Raw genomic sequence first — 14063 nt, forward strand, 5'->3', positions numbered from 1 at the left:
TTGGTTTCCCGAATCTCGCATGGGGAAGGGGATGATGCATTCCTCAAGGAACAGTCTATTTCTTTTGAAATCATGAAATTTCAAACAAATTACAAGAGAGGTCAGGCTGAAAATTAAAGATATAATTTTATTGGGTGGCTTCTCTCAGGCACACAAAGCTGTTTTTCTTCACTGCATCATTTTTATTGAATTTCTGGGTCATTTAAAAGGGGGAAGGATAGTTTTGCCCAGATTGGTTAGGCATATACAGTGTGTTGAGTAAAAGAAAAAGTATAAAAGATTCTCACTAACTGTGAACTACCCATTTATGATGGATGACAAAAACAACTCAGGAACCATGGAGAAAAGACAAGCATCCAAGCAAGTTTCTTATATAGAAATAATGTAGATAGGAAATACAAAAAAGAAATATCAGTTTCAAATATGTCTTCCTCATCAGGAATGTAGGGGGAAAATGCACTACATGTAATGTGGACAAAAGCAATATTGGCAAAAGTTCCCTGCGTCCTTCTGTAATTCATTCCTTCCTCCATCCCTGTCCCCAGGCAACCACTGATGTGCTTTTTCCATTTTTATAGATTAGCTTGCATTTTTTAGAATTTTACATAAATGAAATCATACATTATATACTTTTTTTTGGTCTGGCCTTTCTCACTCAGTGTAATGATTTTGAGATTCATCCAAATTGTTGTATCAGTAGTTGACTCCTTTTTATTGCTGCTTAGTTTTCCATTATATGACTAAGCCATTGCCTATTGATGGATACTTGGGTCATTTCTATCTGGGCTACTAGAAATAAAGTTGCCATGGAAATGTGGGTACAAGTCTTTATAAGGACGTGTTTTTACTTTTCATGGGTAAGTACCTAAGAGTGGAATGGCTGATCACATGGTAGGTGTATTTTTAACTCTTTAAAAAAGCACCATTAAACATTTGCTAAAGTGTCTGTAGCATTTTATATTCCCTCCAGCAGTGTATGAGAGTTCTGGTTCCACCCATCTTCACCAGCACTTGGTATGGTCAGTCTTTTTCACTTTAGCCACATGGGCCTGGAGCGTTATGGCACTGTGGTTTTAACTTGCATTTCTCTAATGAATAATTACCCTGACCATCTTTTCATGTTCTTATTGCCCATTGGTAAATCTTACTTTTGAAGCGTCTATTCAAATATTAGCCCATGTTTACTGGGGTACTTTGCTTCTTATTATAAAGTCGTACAAATTCTTCCTATATTCTGGATACAAGTCTTTTGTCTGATATATGAAACTGCCTAGATGTCAGTTTATGGCATAGATATATGGTGTAAGAAAAATTTTAAGGTCCTTTGTGACTCTCACAATTAAATATTCTGTGGTTTGGATGTATTCCTGAATATTCAGATACTTGTAGTTATGGAACTGAATTGTATAATAACATGTATTTTACTTTTCACTCAATTATTTGTATTTTATGCAGATGTAATCCACTCAGCATGGATAGATACAATTTAAAGGATTTCAATGCCTATTGTTTATTTATGCTGTTTTCTAGGACCACAGCAGTTTAAACTGCACAATGTGACTTTAGTTGACTAAGAACAACTATTTTGTCCACTTTCCAGCAGCTGTGGAAGAAATGGGAACTGTTTTGAAAAAAGGAAGAAAGGAAAAATGTCATTAAAAAAGGAATCTTGTTCCTTAAGAGCCCAAACAAGCACGTGCCCAAAAAGGCCAAAGGAGGTATCTAAATACCTTCGTAAGCCTTAGTAAAAGGGGTCATGAGGGGATTTATAAGATCACAGACACGTCACTGGAAGATAAGGCCAGGTCTCACTTGGAGACCAAACGGATAGGTTTGGTTACTGGTCAGTGTGACCAAGGGGCCAAGTAAGTCCAGAGAGATCGTCAGGCAATGTCAATATCTCTGGGTTCATGCAGCCAAAACTGAGGTCCCTCAGAGCACCGGGGTTCTGATGCCTCCTTCAGTAGTGGAAATGTGCCTAGCGCTACTTCTGAGCTTGAGGACAAAGAAGGGGCCAAGGCAGGATTCCTGTCTTCAAGCAGCTTACACTCTAGGGAAGGCAGATAACTTAAAAAAAAAAAAAAAAAGAAATAGCCTAGGAAGAGAATCCAAGGGCAGCTCAGCTTAGCACAACCTGCCACGCAGAACACGAGATATACGAGCCCAGTACAACTGAGCACTGGGGTACGAAGTGTGATTGGCGACACTCACGGTTTTTTCGGACAACCGAGAACACATGTGCTCCTCAAGCAGAGGACTCAAAGCAGCAGGGCTGGGGCAAGGCCCAGGGGCAGCACCAGAAAATGCCGCAACTTCAGCGACACTGATGGCACAGAAAGCCTCAGTCGCCAGAAAATTAACTTAAACCACAAAGAGACACAGCTCCCAAGCTGCCTTCCTGTGATCAGCCTGCTTCTAGACAGAGATGGCCAGCAGCAAATGAAAGCACGCCAAATCAAGGGTGGAGCCTAAGAAATGAATGACCCCCAAAGAGCCAAGAGTCACACATGGAGATGAGCCTCTCGCTACCTCCCTTGGCTAAAAGACTTTACCTGTCCCAAGTGAGAAGGCTGTGCTATAACTGTTATAATTAATTACACACATGTCCAAGTTCACTGCTCAGTAAAACTCTATGGAAGACTGTTTAGATTCTTCTCACACCAATTCCTTTATGTGTTTTCCTATAAAAGAGCCATAAAAAAGAAGGAAATCCTGCCATTTGTGACAACATGGATGAACCTGGAGGACATTATGCAAAGTGAAATAAGCCAGCCACAGAAAGACAAATACTTTACGATCTCACTTATACGTGGAATCTAAAAAAGTCACCCTCATACAACCAGAGAGTAGAATGATTGTCAGAAGCTTAGGAGTGGGGGAAAGGGGAGATGCTGGTCAAAGGGTAAAAATTTTCAATTTTAAGATAAGTAAGTTCCAGGGATCTAATGTACAGCATGGTGATTATAGTTAATAATGCTGTACTGCATGCTTGAAATTTGTTAAGAGAGAAGATCTTAGGTGTTCGTGTCACAAAAAAAAAAAAAAAAAAAGGTAACTGTGCTGTGACGGGTGTGTTATTTAACTTGATTGTGGTCATCATTTCACAACGTATACGTATATTCAAAACATCACACTGTACACCTTAAAAATAAAATCACGTTATACAATCCAAATGTAAATACATTTTTAAATAAGTTAAAAAAAATTATATTTAAGAGGGCAGCTGAGAGGCTACGGAGCAGGTAGTTAACTGGTCAGAGCAGGTAGTTAACTGGTCTAAAGCTCATTTCAGAATTGCCCCAGTGAAGGTCCACGGCCTCTGGGGGACACACACTGCATCCTGTCCACTGGCTGGACCGTGACCACCAGGAATCCTGCCCTACAACTGTCCCCAAAAGCCAGCTGCCTCCACCACAATACTCCCCAGAAAACGGACTCTGTGTCCAGCTTGCTTCCTCTTGCCACGTCACCTCAGAGTCTCTCCTGGGTCTGCATCTCAGTGACTGAGCCTGAGTCACATGACTCTCCACCCAGCAGCAAGAAAGTCTAAGAAAGTTAGTATTCGACTCCAGCCTTGGATAGGAAGTGTTCATAGTGTGAAAATACTCCTAAGACTTTGCAGAAGATTCTCTGTGGCTACAAAACATAACAAATGTCCATGCTACACGTGGGCTCATCTATCCACCCATTCAGTCCACCAGGCCCACAGTCAGCCATGCTAGCGTGGGGATGGGGTAGGGAGACAGGAACTACCCAAGACACAGGCATGGGACAGAGTGTCCGGTTTTATTGAAACTGCACACTCATCCCCATATGTATTTCCTTTCCTCTCATCTTCTTTCTGAGGTTCAAGTCAAGCTTCAGCCTCAGTTGCTGCCATATAATGATGGATAAAACTGAGTCCGTGAATTACTGTCACTGGAGAACAAACCTACACTCATTTTAAAGAGCTTTTATCTGCTCAGCACACAGTAATGATTAGCTAATAATTGCTATTGTATTTTGGCAAGTACATTGAGACTTGCCAAAAAAAAAAAAAAAAGTCTATACTTCCATGGGGGCAAAGCTAAATGTCTGAACAATGATAAAAATACTGGAGGCCAAACAAAGTGGAAAAGTTCCAAAGAATAACAAAGGCTATTTTTCAGATAATAGCAGGCTGAAAAGAAGGTCAGGTTGTCAAGACAACTCTCTTAAAAGAGAAGATCAAACCAACCTACTGAAATGAATCTACACTATTAGTATCACAGAGATGTCATTCCGTTCTCTTGCTTGATTTCATGAAATCAAGATTAATGATTAGAAACCAGGAGAGAAGGGTCAAATTACCCAGGTAAATAGATATCTGTAATATGAGATAAGTTCTGATATCATAACGAAGTCAGTCCAAAACTGCTCAAGTAAGTATTTATCTTTGCCAAAAATGTAACACATTTTTTAAAGTGTGCGCACACACACACACACACACACACACACACACGCACGCAGAAGTGAACTGCTTTATGGGCAACCACACCAATAAAAACAAGAGGGAATTAACTCTATCAGGCAAAGTTAGTTGTAATATTGCAAATAACTTTTTTGAGAGGAAAAAAAAAAGCCTCAGAAATTTTTTTTTTCCTTAAGATTAACCCATTACTTAAAATGCAGCAATTTTATTTCACTGTCTTAACAGTTCCAAAGATATGAACATAAGCCTTTAATATCCAGACTGACTTTATGATTCTGAGTAGATATACTCTGCATAAATACCAAAGCCATACTTAATATGTATTATGAACTATAATATAATATAGATTCTATTTTAGATGAAACTTTGTTTTAAAAATATGAGTATATTACAGAAACTGGGCACTTGACACATGAGATAGCAACCAAAAAAGTTATTTTAGAATTAAGTTCTTAAGGTCTTAAGTGGGCTTATACACACAAATTCAAACTAGTAATGGATTTCTCTTAAGTGAATTTCACGTGTCTAAAAATATTTTGATCGAAATAAGTATGCTAAGTCTGACAGCTTTAAAAACATGCCTAGACTTAGTTTCAGAATTGTCAAAAGCTTAGAAAATTTAGGCATTCAGTCCACATAGTTTCTAGAGTCACTTCCTGAAAAGCTACTCGCCTTCCAACAATTGGTGGCTGTCAGGCTGGACAAAGTCCTGACTAACATCCAGCAGCCGCTTGCCTCCCAAATCAGCACTGCCCTGCCTGTGAGCAGCAGAAGGACCCCAGATACCACGGCTTCGCAATGGGTCCTCTCGAAAGGAAGGGGGCTTCGCACTTCCCAAATCTTAGTATAAGAACTTTTCAAATAAACTTTATATACTGCACTGCAGGAAGTCACACATCCACCTCTTTCCTACCTCTGTTGACCTGGAAGCTCAGCTGGATCCATGAGGGTTGCTTTCATTATGCAAGGAACGTTCTCCAACCTCCAGCTGCCATTCTCATCACCTGCAGAGACAGAGATGAATAGGAAAGGTGGATGCACCCCAAGGAGGTGATTTCCCTGATCCAGGTGCTAATCACATTGGTGACATTCAGCCCGGACACAGAAGAATGACACTCAGAGCTAGATGGAGAGAGTGCCCCTTATTTGCAAGTTTCTGGGCGGGGAGAGCTGGTCCTGAACAAAATACTGTACTGAGGAAAGTTTACCCCAACTTGGCCCACTCTCTTCCCCACCTCCATGTGCCCCAGGTTCCCACAATGCTTCCTGAAGGGAGAACATCCCTACACATCCTTCAATGGCTCTGAGCCTTGAGTTCTCCATCTGTAAAATGGGGATAACTATTTCAAGTTTTGGGTTTGTTAAAGGAGCTTCTATAGGTAGCCAGATCCACGTGAGTGTAAGATACTGTTCTTTTGTATTAGCAAGGTGATATCAGTCCTGTACTATTGATCATAACTTCCAGGTGTGGTTTTAAGCTAAATCGAACAAGCCTCGCTAACATTAGTCATATTAAGAGCATCATCTTCTATTCCCACGAGCTCTGGAGCCAGTAGTGAATGAGTGAGAACAGTGGCTTGATCCATTTGTGTAGGTACGATCCTTTTAGCTCTTATAATACGACGCACCAAGTGCTGTGGTAATGATCTGACACACAGAAACTCACTTAACCTTTGCAACAATCTGAGGATCAAGGTGTTAGCACCCAGGGTCGAGGGAGGAGAGCAGGGAAGGAATAAGAGCTTCCCAGCGCTCCTCAAATACCATGAAGACAGCTACCTACTCCATCCACATGCAGGACTGTCTTGGAAAGCAGACTTCCCCCAAATGGGATCATCATCACCCTTAGCAAAAAGCACACCGTGCTTGCATGCGCCCCTCCTGAAGACGGGTGTACAGTTCTATTCACATCCTCCCTCCAACCTGGTCTGGCAGCTTGAGCAGGTAGTCTTTTCATTTTTCTTAGACTAAGTTTTCTCAACTGGAAAGCAAAGGCTAGATGATGTCTACAGTTCCTGAAATCTCTAACACTGTAGACAGTTACGCAAATCAGCATCACGCTGTTGCAAAGCACAGAGGTCCATTTGAGCCAGCTCATGAGGAAGGAGTTTATCATGGTGTGGTCAAGGCTAGAACTGGGAAGTGGTCCAGCCCCAAGGAAGCCCTGAGGCCAGCCATTCTATCACGGAGTCTCTGCTTTTATCTGGGCCTCACTGTTGCTGTCTTTACTCTATCCACCTGGGCTCCCCATCTCTAATCTCCCTCTCTTTTATTTTTCATGACCCTGATAATGTCAGGTTGCACATCGGTTTACACACTTCCCTTCTGAGGGCATCCTATGGCCTTCTGCCCGCCCCCCTTCAGCTGGGGGACGTCTCCACCTCCACACCAGCCAGCCTGGACCAAGCTGACCATTTACCATCCTTTTCCCCTCTTCTCTCTTCTCTACAAACTGGCAAAGATCCAGTCTGCATCGCTCTACAAGCCCCACAGACAGGAACCAATTCCTCCTCTCAAACTTTCCATTTAAATGGAGGTGAAAAGTCATCCTAATGTGTACTTACTATGAAGAGTTGCTCCTATAAATGGAGTACTGAATGACAGAGGTAATAAAACATTGAAAAAGAGGCATTTTCTCACCTGAGAACTTAATTGCTACAGCAAATTTAACAAGGAGCTCTTGACATTTGATTTCATAAAAAGTGTTTTATTCTCAAATTGTACCTTTGATTTATAAACCGCAGGGTGAGGGCCCATCAGTGGCCTTGGGCAACATTTCTCTTCCTAAATACCAAGGTTTAATTTACGCCCGTCAGGACTAAAACTAATTTATCTGGCTTATAATATAACTCAAAGTACCTTTAATTTATGTCATTATAATTTTGAAAATAAATTAAACCATTGCCCACCTTTACAAATACATATATCCCTTGAGATTCTGTACAGACCAAGGGTCCAAGTTATCACTATGAACAGCAGTTGGAAAAGACGCCACCTTACCCCCTCTGCCATGGTTTAAACCAAGAATATGAATAACAGAATTCTTGTCTCAATTCCTTATAAATATTTTAGGACTTATTTTTCTTATCAAGGCTAAATGGGGGTTCAAGTTATCCATCTCAAAAGAATTTTACCAAAGGATTTTATATGATAGAATGTGGGGAAAAAAAGGAAAAAATAAATAAAAATTTTAAAAATACACTAGAAAGTATGTGTATACCTTGTTTTCAACAAAAAAATAATTTTGAAAAAGTTCCAATTGCATTAAAAAATATTTATTAGGTGTTGATTCTACCAATCAAGTCTCCGCTAGAAATAAATGATGCGCTTAAAATAAATACTCCTGGAGGGCTTATTTACAAAGGGGCAGGTTACGAAGGTGTGAGCATAGGGTAATGACAAGGGGTGGTGGTGAGCACCGGGGCTACAGCAGTGAAGCCACGTGGCCCCGAGGCCAGAGGGGACCAAGGCAGAAAACAGTTCCCAGACCCTGAAAGAAGAGTCCAATGGTGCTCTACCTTTAGAGGAGCAGTGGCCTGGGGGATGGGGGCAGGGGATAAACACCTGGTCTGAAAGGCACTCACAGGGAAGGGGCCAAGGGAATCAAGACCTTGACCTCGTTTTTCTCTCTTCTTCCATGTCTTGTGGGGGGGAGGGGGACCAGAACTGTCCATGAGCCAAATCCAGCTGGGAAGCAGAGGATGGCATGACCCACGGATGGGATGCACAGAGATCGGCCTTCGGGGACAGAGTGCAGAGGAGGACGGGGAGTGGCTGCAGGGCCACAGGGAAGACGCCAGCGCCCCGACCGCACTGCACCAGGAGAACACACAGCCGAAGAGCATCCCTGAGGGCCCTCAAGAAGTACGCAGTCTATGCGAGAGAGGACATATGGGTGTAAAACAAACTATAAATAGAGTATTGTGGGATTCTAGGGAAAGGAAAATTTTAAATCCTCATAACATCTGTCTTCTTTGCTTCTATAGGAGCCCTTCCCCTCTCTCTGGCATGAGCATCCTTGTTTTCCTTATGGTGGTGGTTCTCAAGCTTCAGCAACATGTGAATCAGTAGGAAGGCTTGATGAAACATAGATGACTGGGCCTGACCCCAGCGTTTTGTTGTTGTTGTTGTTGTTTGTTTTTGTTTTGCCACACCACGCGGCATGCGGGATCTTAGTTCCTGGACCAGGGATGGAACCTGTGCCCCCTGCAGTGGAAGCGTGGAGCCCTAACCACTGGACAGCCAGGGAAGTCCCAGCATTTTTGAATCAGTAGTTCTGGGGTGAACCTCGAGAATTTGCATTTCTAACAGTTTCCAGGTGATGCTAAGGCTGCTGGTGTCCAGGGACCAGAGCTTAAGAACCACTTCCTTAAGGAAATTACCTGTCCTTCGAGCTCCAAACCTCAGTCCCTGTGACTCCTGTCATGCTGCCAAGTTCCCACTTACCCCCTACTGGTCCACAGCCCAGGCCTGACCAGTCAGCATCGCCCATCACCCTGAACGTCACCCAGGGGCTGTCTGCGGCAGCGTGAGTCTGGGTGAGGCAGCGTGACCTCAGGCGCCCCCAGCTCCTCTTTTCTCTTCTTCCCTGGAGACAAGCCCAGCTCTCACATGCTCACCACACTGTGTTTACTCAGGGAATTTATCTTCAGGAAACAACTCAAAGTCTGTGCCAAGATTTAGCAATAAGGATGTTCATCACAACATTATCAGCTACCTAAATACCCAGTTATAGGGATATGGTTACATGAAGTATGATACATCCACACAATCGGATACCACAAAGCCATTAAAAACGTGAATGCAAAAATATATTCCTCTATAGAAAATGACGTTCACAATACATTAAGCTTAAAAAAGAGCAAGTCACAAAACTATTTTTTGGCTATTACCCCCTTTTAAATATATATATATATATGAAACTTAATGCACCACTGTATTAACTGATTGCTTCTAAGTGCATGAAATGATGGGTATATTTAATTTTCTTTTTTGTTTGCCTATCTGTTCTTTTTCAAGTGAGCATGTATTGCTACTGTAATAAAAACAAACAATAAAAGAAATTTCATTTTGAAACACATACGCATGCCATTCTCATCCTGACTGTATCTAATTTAAAGGCTCAAAAAGTAAACATGAGAATGGATAAAGAAGATGTGGCACATATATACAATGGAATATTACTCAGCCATAAAAAGAAATGAAATAGAGTTATTTGTAGTGAGGTGGATGGACCTAGAGTCTGTCATACAGAGTGAAGTAAGTCAGAAAGAGAAAAACAAATACCATATGCTAACACATATATATGGAATCTTAAAAAAAAAAAAAAAGGTTCTGATGAACCTAGGGGCAGGACGGGAATAAAGACACAGACATAGAGAATGGACTTGAGGACATGGGGAGGGGGAAGGGTAAGCTGGAACAAACTGAGAGAGTAGCATAGACATATATACACTACCAAACGTAAAATCGATAGCTAGTGGGAAGCAGCCACATAGAACAGGGAGATCAGCTCGGTGTTTTGCGACCACCTAGAGGGGTGGGACAGGGAGGGTGGGAGGGAGACACAAGAGGGAGGAGATATGGGGATATATGTATACGTATAGCTGATTCACTTTGTTATACAGCAGAAACTAACACACCATTGTAAAGCAATTAAACTCCAATAAAGATGTTTAATAAAAACAAAAGTAAACATCTATATTAGTTTTATTTTCTCAGACCTCCGTGGCTCCATAAAATCCAGATGTATTAGTTATAATTAGGTTTAGTGGCATGTGACCTCAAGCCCAGATTAAAAGCTTAGAATCACGAGGGTTTTGTTCTCTCCCATGAAATTTATAGAGACGAGCAGTTCAGGGTCTACATGACAGCTTACAAATCCCAAGGGACTCTGTCACCTCCCAGACATCCACTTCATTGTTGCTGGAATGCGGCCTCTTCTATAAGGTCCAAGGTGGCTGCTGGAGTCTTAGTCATCACATCCCTAGTCCAGTCAGCAGGTAGAAGAAAGGGCAAAGGGAAGGAAATGCTCTTCCCCTTAAAGACACTTGCTTGAATTGTGCATACACCCCTTCTGCTTACATCCCGTCCACTGCCTGGATTTTAGCCACATGGCCACACCTAGCTGCAAGGGAGGCTGGCAGATGCCTCTATGGAGGGCAGCCATATCCTCAACTAAATTTGGGAGTTCTATTACAGTGGAAGAAGGAGAAAGGGATATAGGAAACTGACCAGCAGCCCATGCTATACCATGTCAATTAAAAGGTAGGATCTACAAGAAGATGTGGTACATATATACAACAGAATACTACTCAGCCATAAAAAAGAACGAAATAATGCCATTTGCAGCAACATGGACCTAGAGATTATCATACTAAGTGTACAGAGAAAGACAAATATCATATGCTATCACTTACATGTGGAATCTAAAGTATGACATAGATGAACTTATCCACGAAAGAGAAACAGACTAACAGACATAGAGAACACACTTGTGGATACCAAGGAGGAGGGGGGCTAGGGGAGAGATGGATTGGGAGTTTGGGACTAGCAGATGCAAACTATTATATATAGAATGGATAAACAACTAGGTCCTACTGTATAGCAGAGGGAACTATATTCAATATCCTATAATAAAACACAATGGAAAAGAATATGAAAAAGAATATATATATAATTACATCACATAATTAACATAAATTAACATAACACTGTAAATCAACCATACTTCAATGTTTTTTTTTTTAAAAAAAAGGTACAATCTAGTTAAACACTACCCAGTAACTCCGCCAGACAAAGCACTCAAAATAGTAAGAGATCTTCCTGAAATATCTCCTGGTAAACCTGGGTCTCAAGTTTTCCCCTAAGCTTATGCTACTGAACTGCCATTTTTCAGTGGCTTTATTTCAGGGGTAGCTGGGCCAAAAAGAGAGTGTTTAAGTTCGGGAGGGTTTGTAAAATCTCTACTTCTCCTCCATCGTCATGACTGGAGAGTCTTACTTCTGAGATGCTGGTCACCAGACAGTGTTGAGGCTCATCACCCAGAGAATTTCCTGAATCCACGCCGTCTGCGTCTTATTTTAGACCTAACATCTGATATACAGCTGATTTCCACCACAGATAGGGTTTACTGGTCACTCCACTCCAGCTACATCGGCCTCCTTATTGTCCACGGATGTTCCAGGCAGCTCAGTGCCCTTGAACTGACTTGCTCTCTGTTTGGAATGCTCGGATATTTACTTGGCTCACTGACTAACCCCTCCGCCTCCTTCAGCTCTCTGCTTAAAATGTCACCTTATCAGCAGAACCTTCACTCTCCAGTCTATTCAAAATTGCAATTGCCTGCCTCTCCCCCCTGCACTCTCTACCTCCTGATTCCTACTTTATTTTGGTCCTTTGATTTATGTGTAATACAATATACGTTTTGAGTATTTAATGTCTTCCCCACCCTTGTCCCCAACCAGAAGGCAAACTCCATGAGGGCAGGGATCTTTTTCTCTTTTAGACAATCCTTTTGTCCCCTGACCTAGAGCAGAGCCTGGTGTTCAATTAATACTGAATTAATGAATGAATGACCAAACAAATAAATCTTATATCGCAGTATCTCTGGCAAGTAAAATGATCAGACTTGCAATTTGCTATAACTCTGGCTGCAGTGTGAAGAACAAGCTGTAGGGGGCGCTAGATTGCAAGTGGCGGGGTCAGTTGGGAAGCTGCAGCCCCACCAGAGAGATGATGCCCTTTGAACTCGGGATAATGCAAATGGCTATGAAGACGGATGCAGGAAACCCGCTGAAACATCCAACCACCACACCCTTGCTTCTCTCCCTAAACCTCACCAAACTTCAGTTTTCTTTTAAGTAAAATGGGGATAGTAAGTCACAGATTCATTATGAAGATTAAATGATAAAATATATATGAAGCACCCAGCATGGTCTCTAACACAAAATAGGGACTCAACTAGTAGGCATTCTATTCTTGAGATGCCTTTTCTTTTTCTCCAGCTCCACCCTCATTCCTTCATCTTGAACAGCTCTTGCGTCCACTTTGGCCGATCTACAATACGATGACTCGGAAGTAGGGAATATGTCCCTATTTCCTTTCATCTCTAGCAAGATTGGGGTCCACCGTTATGGTGAACTTTAAAATATATTATCAATAGCCATGAAAAACTCATTCATCCACGACGTTGAGCTAATTAAGGAGGCCCAGATACGGTCATGAGAAGGAAATTACTTTTTAAAGAAAATAATTTTTCTTCATTCATACCCCGCCTTATTCCAAAAGGGACTTAAGATTGCTTCTCCAAAGGCACATGCCACAGAAAAATAAATTAAAAGGAAGAAAAACGAGACAAAAGGAAAATAAGGGAAAGAAAGTGATTTAGAGCCAGGAGCAAAGCCAGAAAACTCCCTAGGACTCTGCCACTATTTGGATCCAAGTTGTCCAGAAGCCAATACGTCAAGGAAGCCCCAGTGGGTTAGGGGACCCACAGTGTCTATGAGGCTAAAGCACACAGTGCTCAAGAAAATCCCTTCACACAGAGGCCAGAGCAAGATGCTTCCCCTAGGCGTCCAGAGTGAAGACACCGAATAATGTAACAAACACCATCCTTGGCAGCCCCCACAACAGCCCTGAACAATCGCTTCTTATTTGCAATGTTGTGTAAAGCCAGGATTCAACTTAGCCTCATCTGTAACTTAAGTGGTTCCCTTGAGGGCTGGGAAATTTTTTAAATTTATTATTTATTTATTTATTCATTTATTTTTGGCTGCGTTGAGTCTTCGTTGCTGCCCGCGGCCTTTCTCCAGTTGCGGCGAGCGGGGGCTACTCTTCGTTGCGGTGCGCGGGCTTCTCGTTGCGGTGGCTTCTCTTGTTGCCGAGCACGGGCTCCAGGGCACGCGGGCTTCAGTAGTTGTGGCTCACAGGCTCTAGAGCGCAGGCTCAGTAGTTGTGGTGCACCGGCTTAGCTGCTCCACGGCATGTGGGATCTTCCCAGACCAGGGATCAAACCATGTCCCCTGAACTGGCAGGCAGATTCTTAACCACTGCGCCACCAGGGAAGTCCCAGGGCTGGGAAATTGATGCCGCTATTTCACACTGCTGTACTAGTCACATGCAAGGAGAACATGGAACTGAAAAGCCAGAGGTCTTCCAACCCAGAGGTTCTGAGGCTGTTTCTTGGATTCCTTGGGTTCCACAGAGATGCCTCAGAGGAAGTGTGAGGGTCCGAGGAGCACTGAGAGGCCAGCAGGGCAGGGCAGGGTCTTGCGGTCCACGGCCCTGGCTTCAACCAGAGCAAAGTTTGGAAACCACAATGGCTCGAGTCAAGTGCAGCAATTCAAGGAGTGGACTTGGGAGTTATTTGGAGGTGAGGGTCCTGGACAAGGATTCAAACTCACTCACTCACCAGCTATGGGACTTGGGGAAAATTACTTCACCTCTCTGTGCCTCAGTTTCTTCATCTGTCTAATGAGGATATTAATAAGACCGACTGTATGTGATCATTTGGAAGGTTAAACTGTTTGATAAAGACCTGTGATATTGTGATTTATAATAAACATGTAGTTTGGTCTTCTTCCACAGTTCTCGGCTCACAGCTCCCAAAAGC

General features: G+C 42.5%; 1 protein-coding gene across 2 annotated transcripts in view; it reads right to left on the reverse strand.

Moving 5' to 3' along the window:
• The window catches only part of LOC309637532 (uncharacterized protein), a 413691-nt gene that overhangs the window by 239442 nt on the left and 160186 nt on the right, over positions 1-14063 (reverse strand). Inside the window, exon 1 of one of the 2 annotated variants that reach the window (XR_014250596.1) lies at positions 5364-9901. Coding sequence is in view for 1 of the 2 variants with exons in the window: in XM_082412458.1 (XP_082268584.1) it covers positions 5364-5454 (91 nt within the window). In the remaining variant the exon portion in view is untranslated. Of the gene's footprint in view, positions 1-5363; positions 9902-14063 lie in introns of those variants that run through there. The other variant, XM_082412458.1, reaches the window with a different exon arrangement.

This window comes from Balaenoptera physalus (assembly GCF_965194825.1).
Source record: "Balaenoptera physalus genome assembly, chromosome: 11".
In the NCBI taxonomy this organism is placed as follows: Eukaryota; Metazoa; Chordata; class Mammalia; order Artiodactyla; family Balaenopteridae; genus Balaenoptera; species Balaenoptera physalus.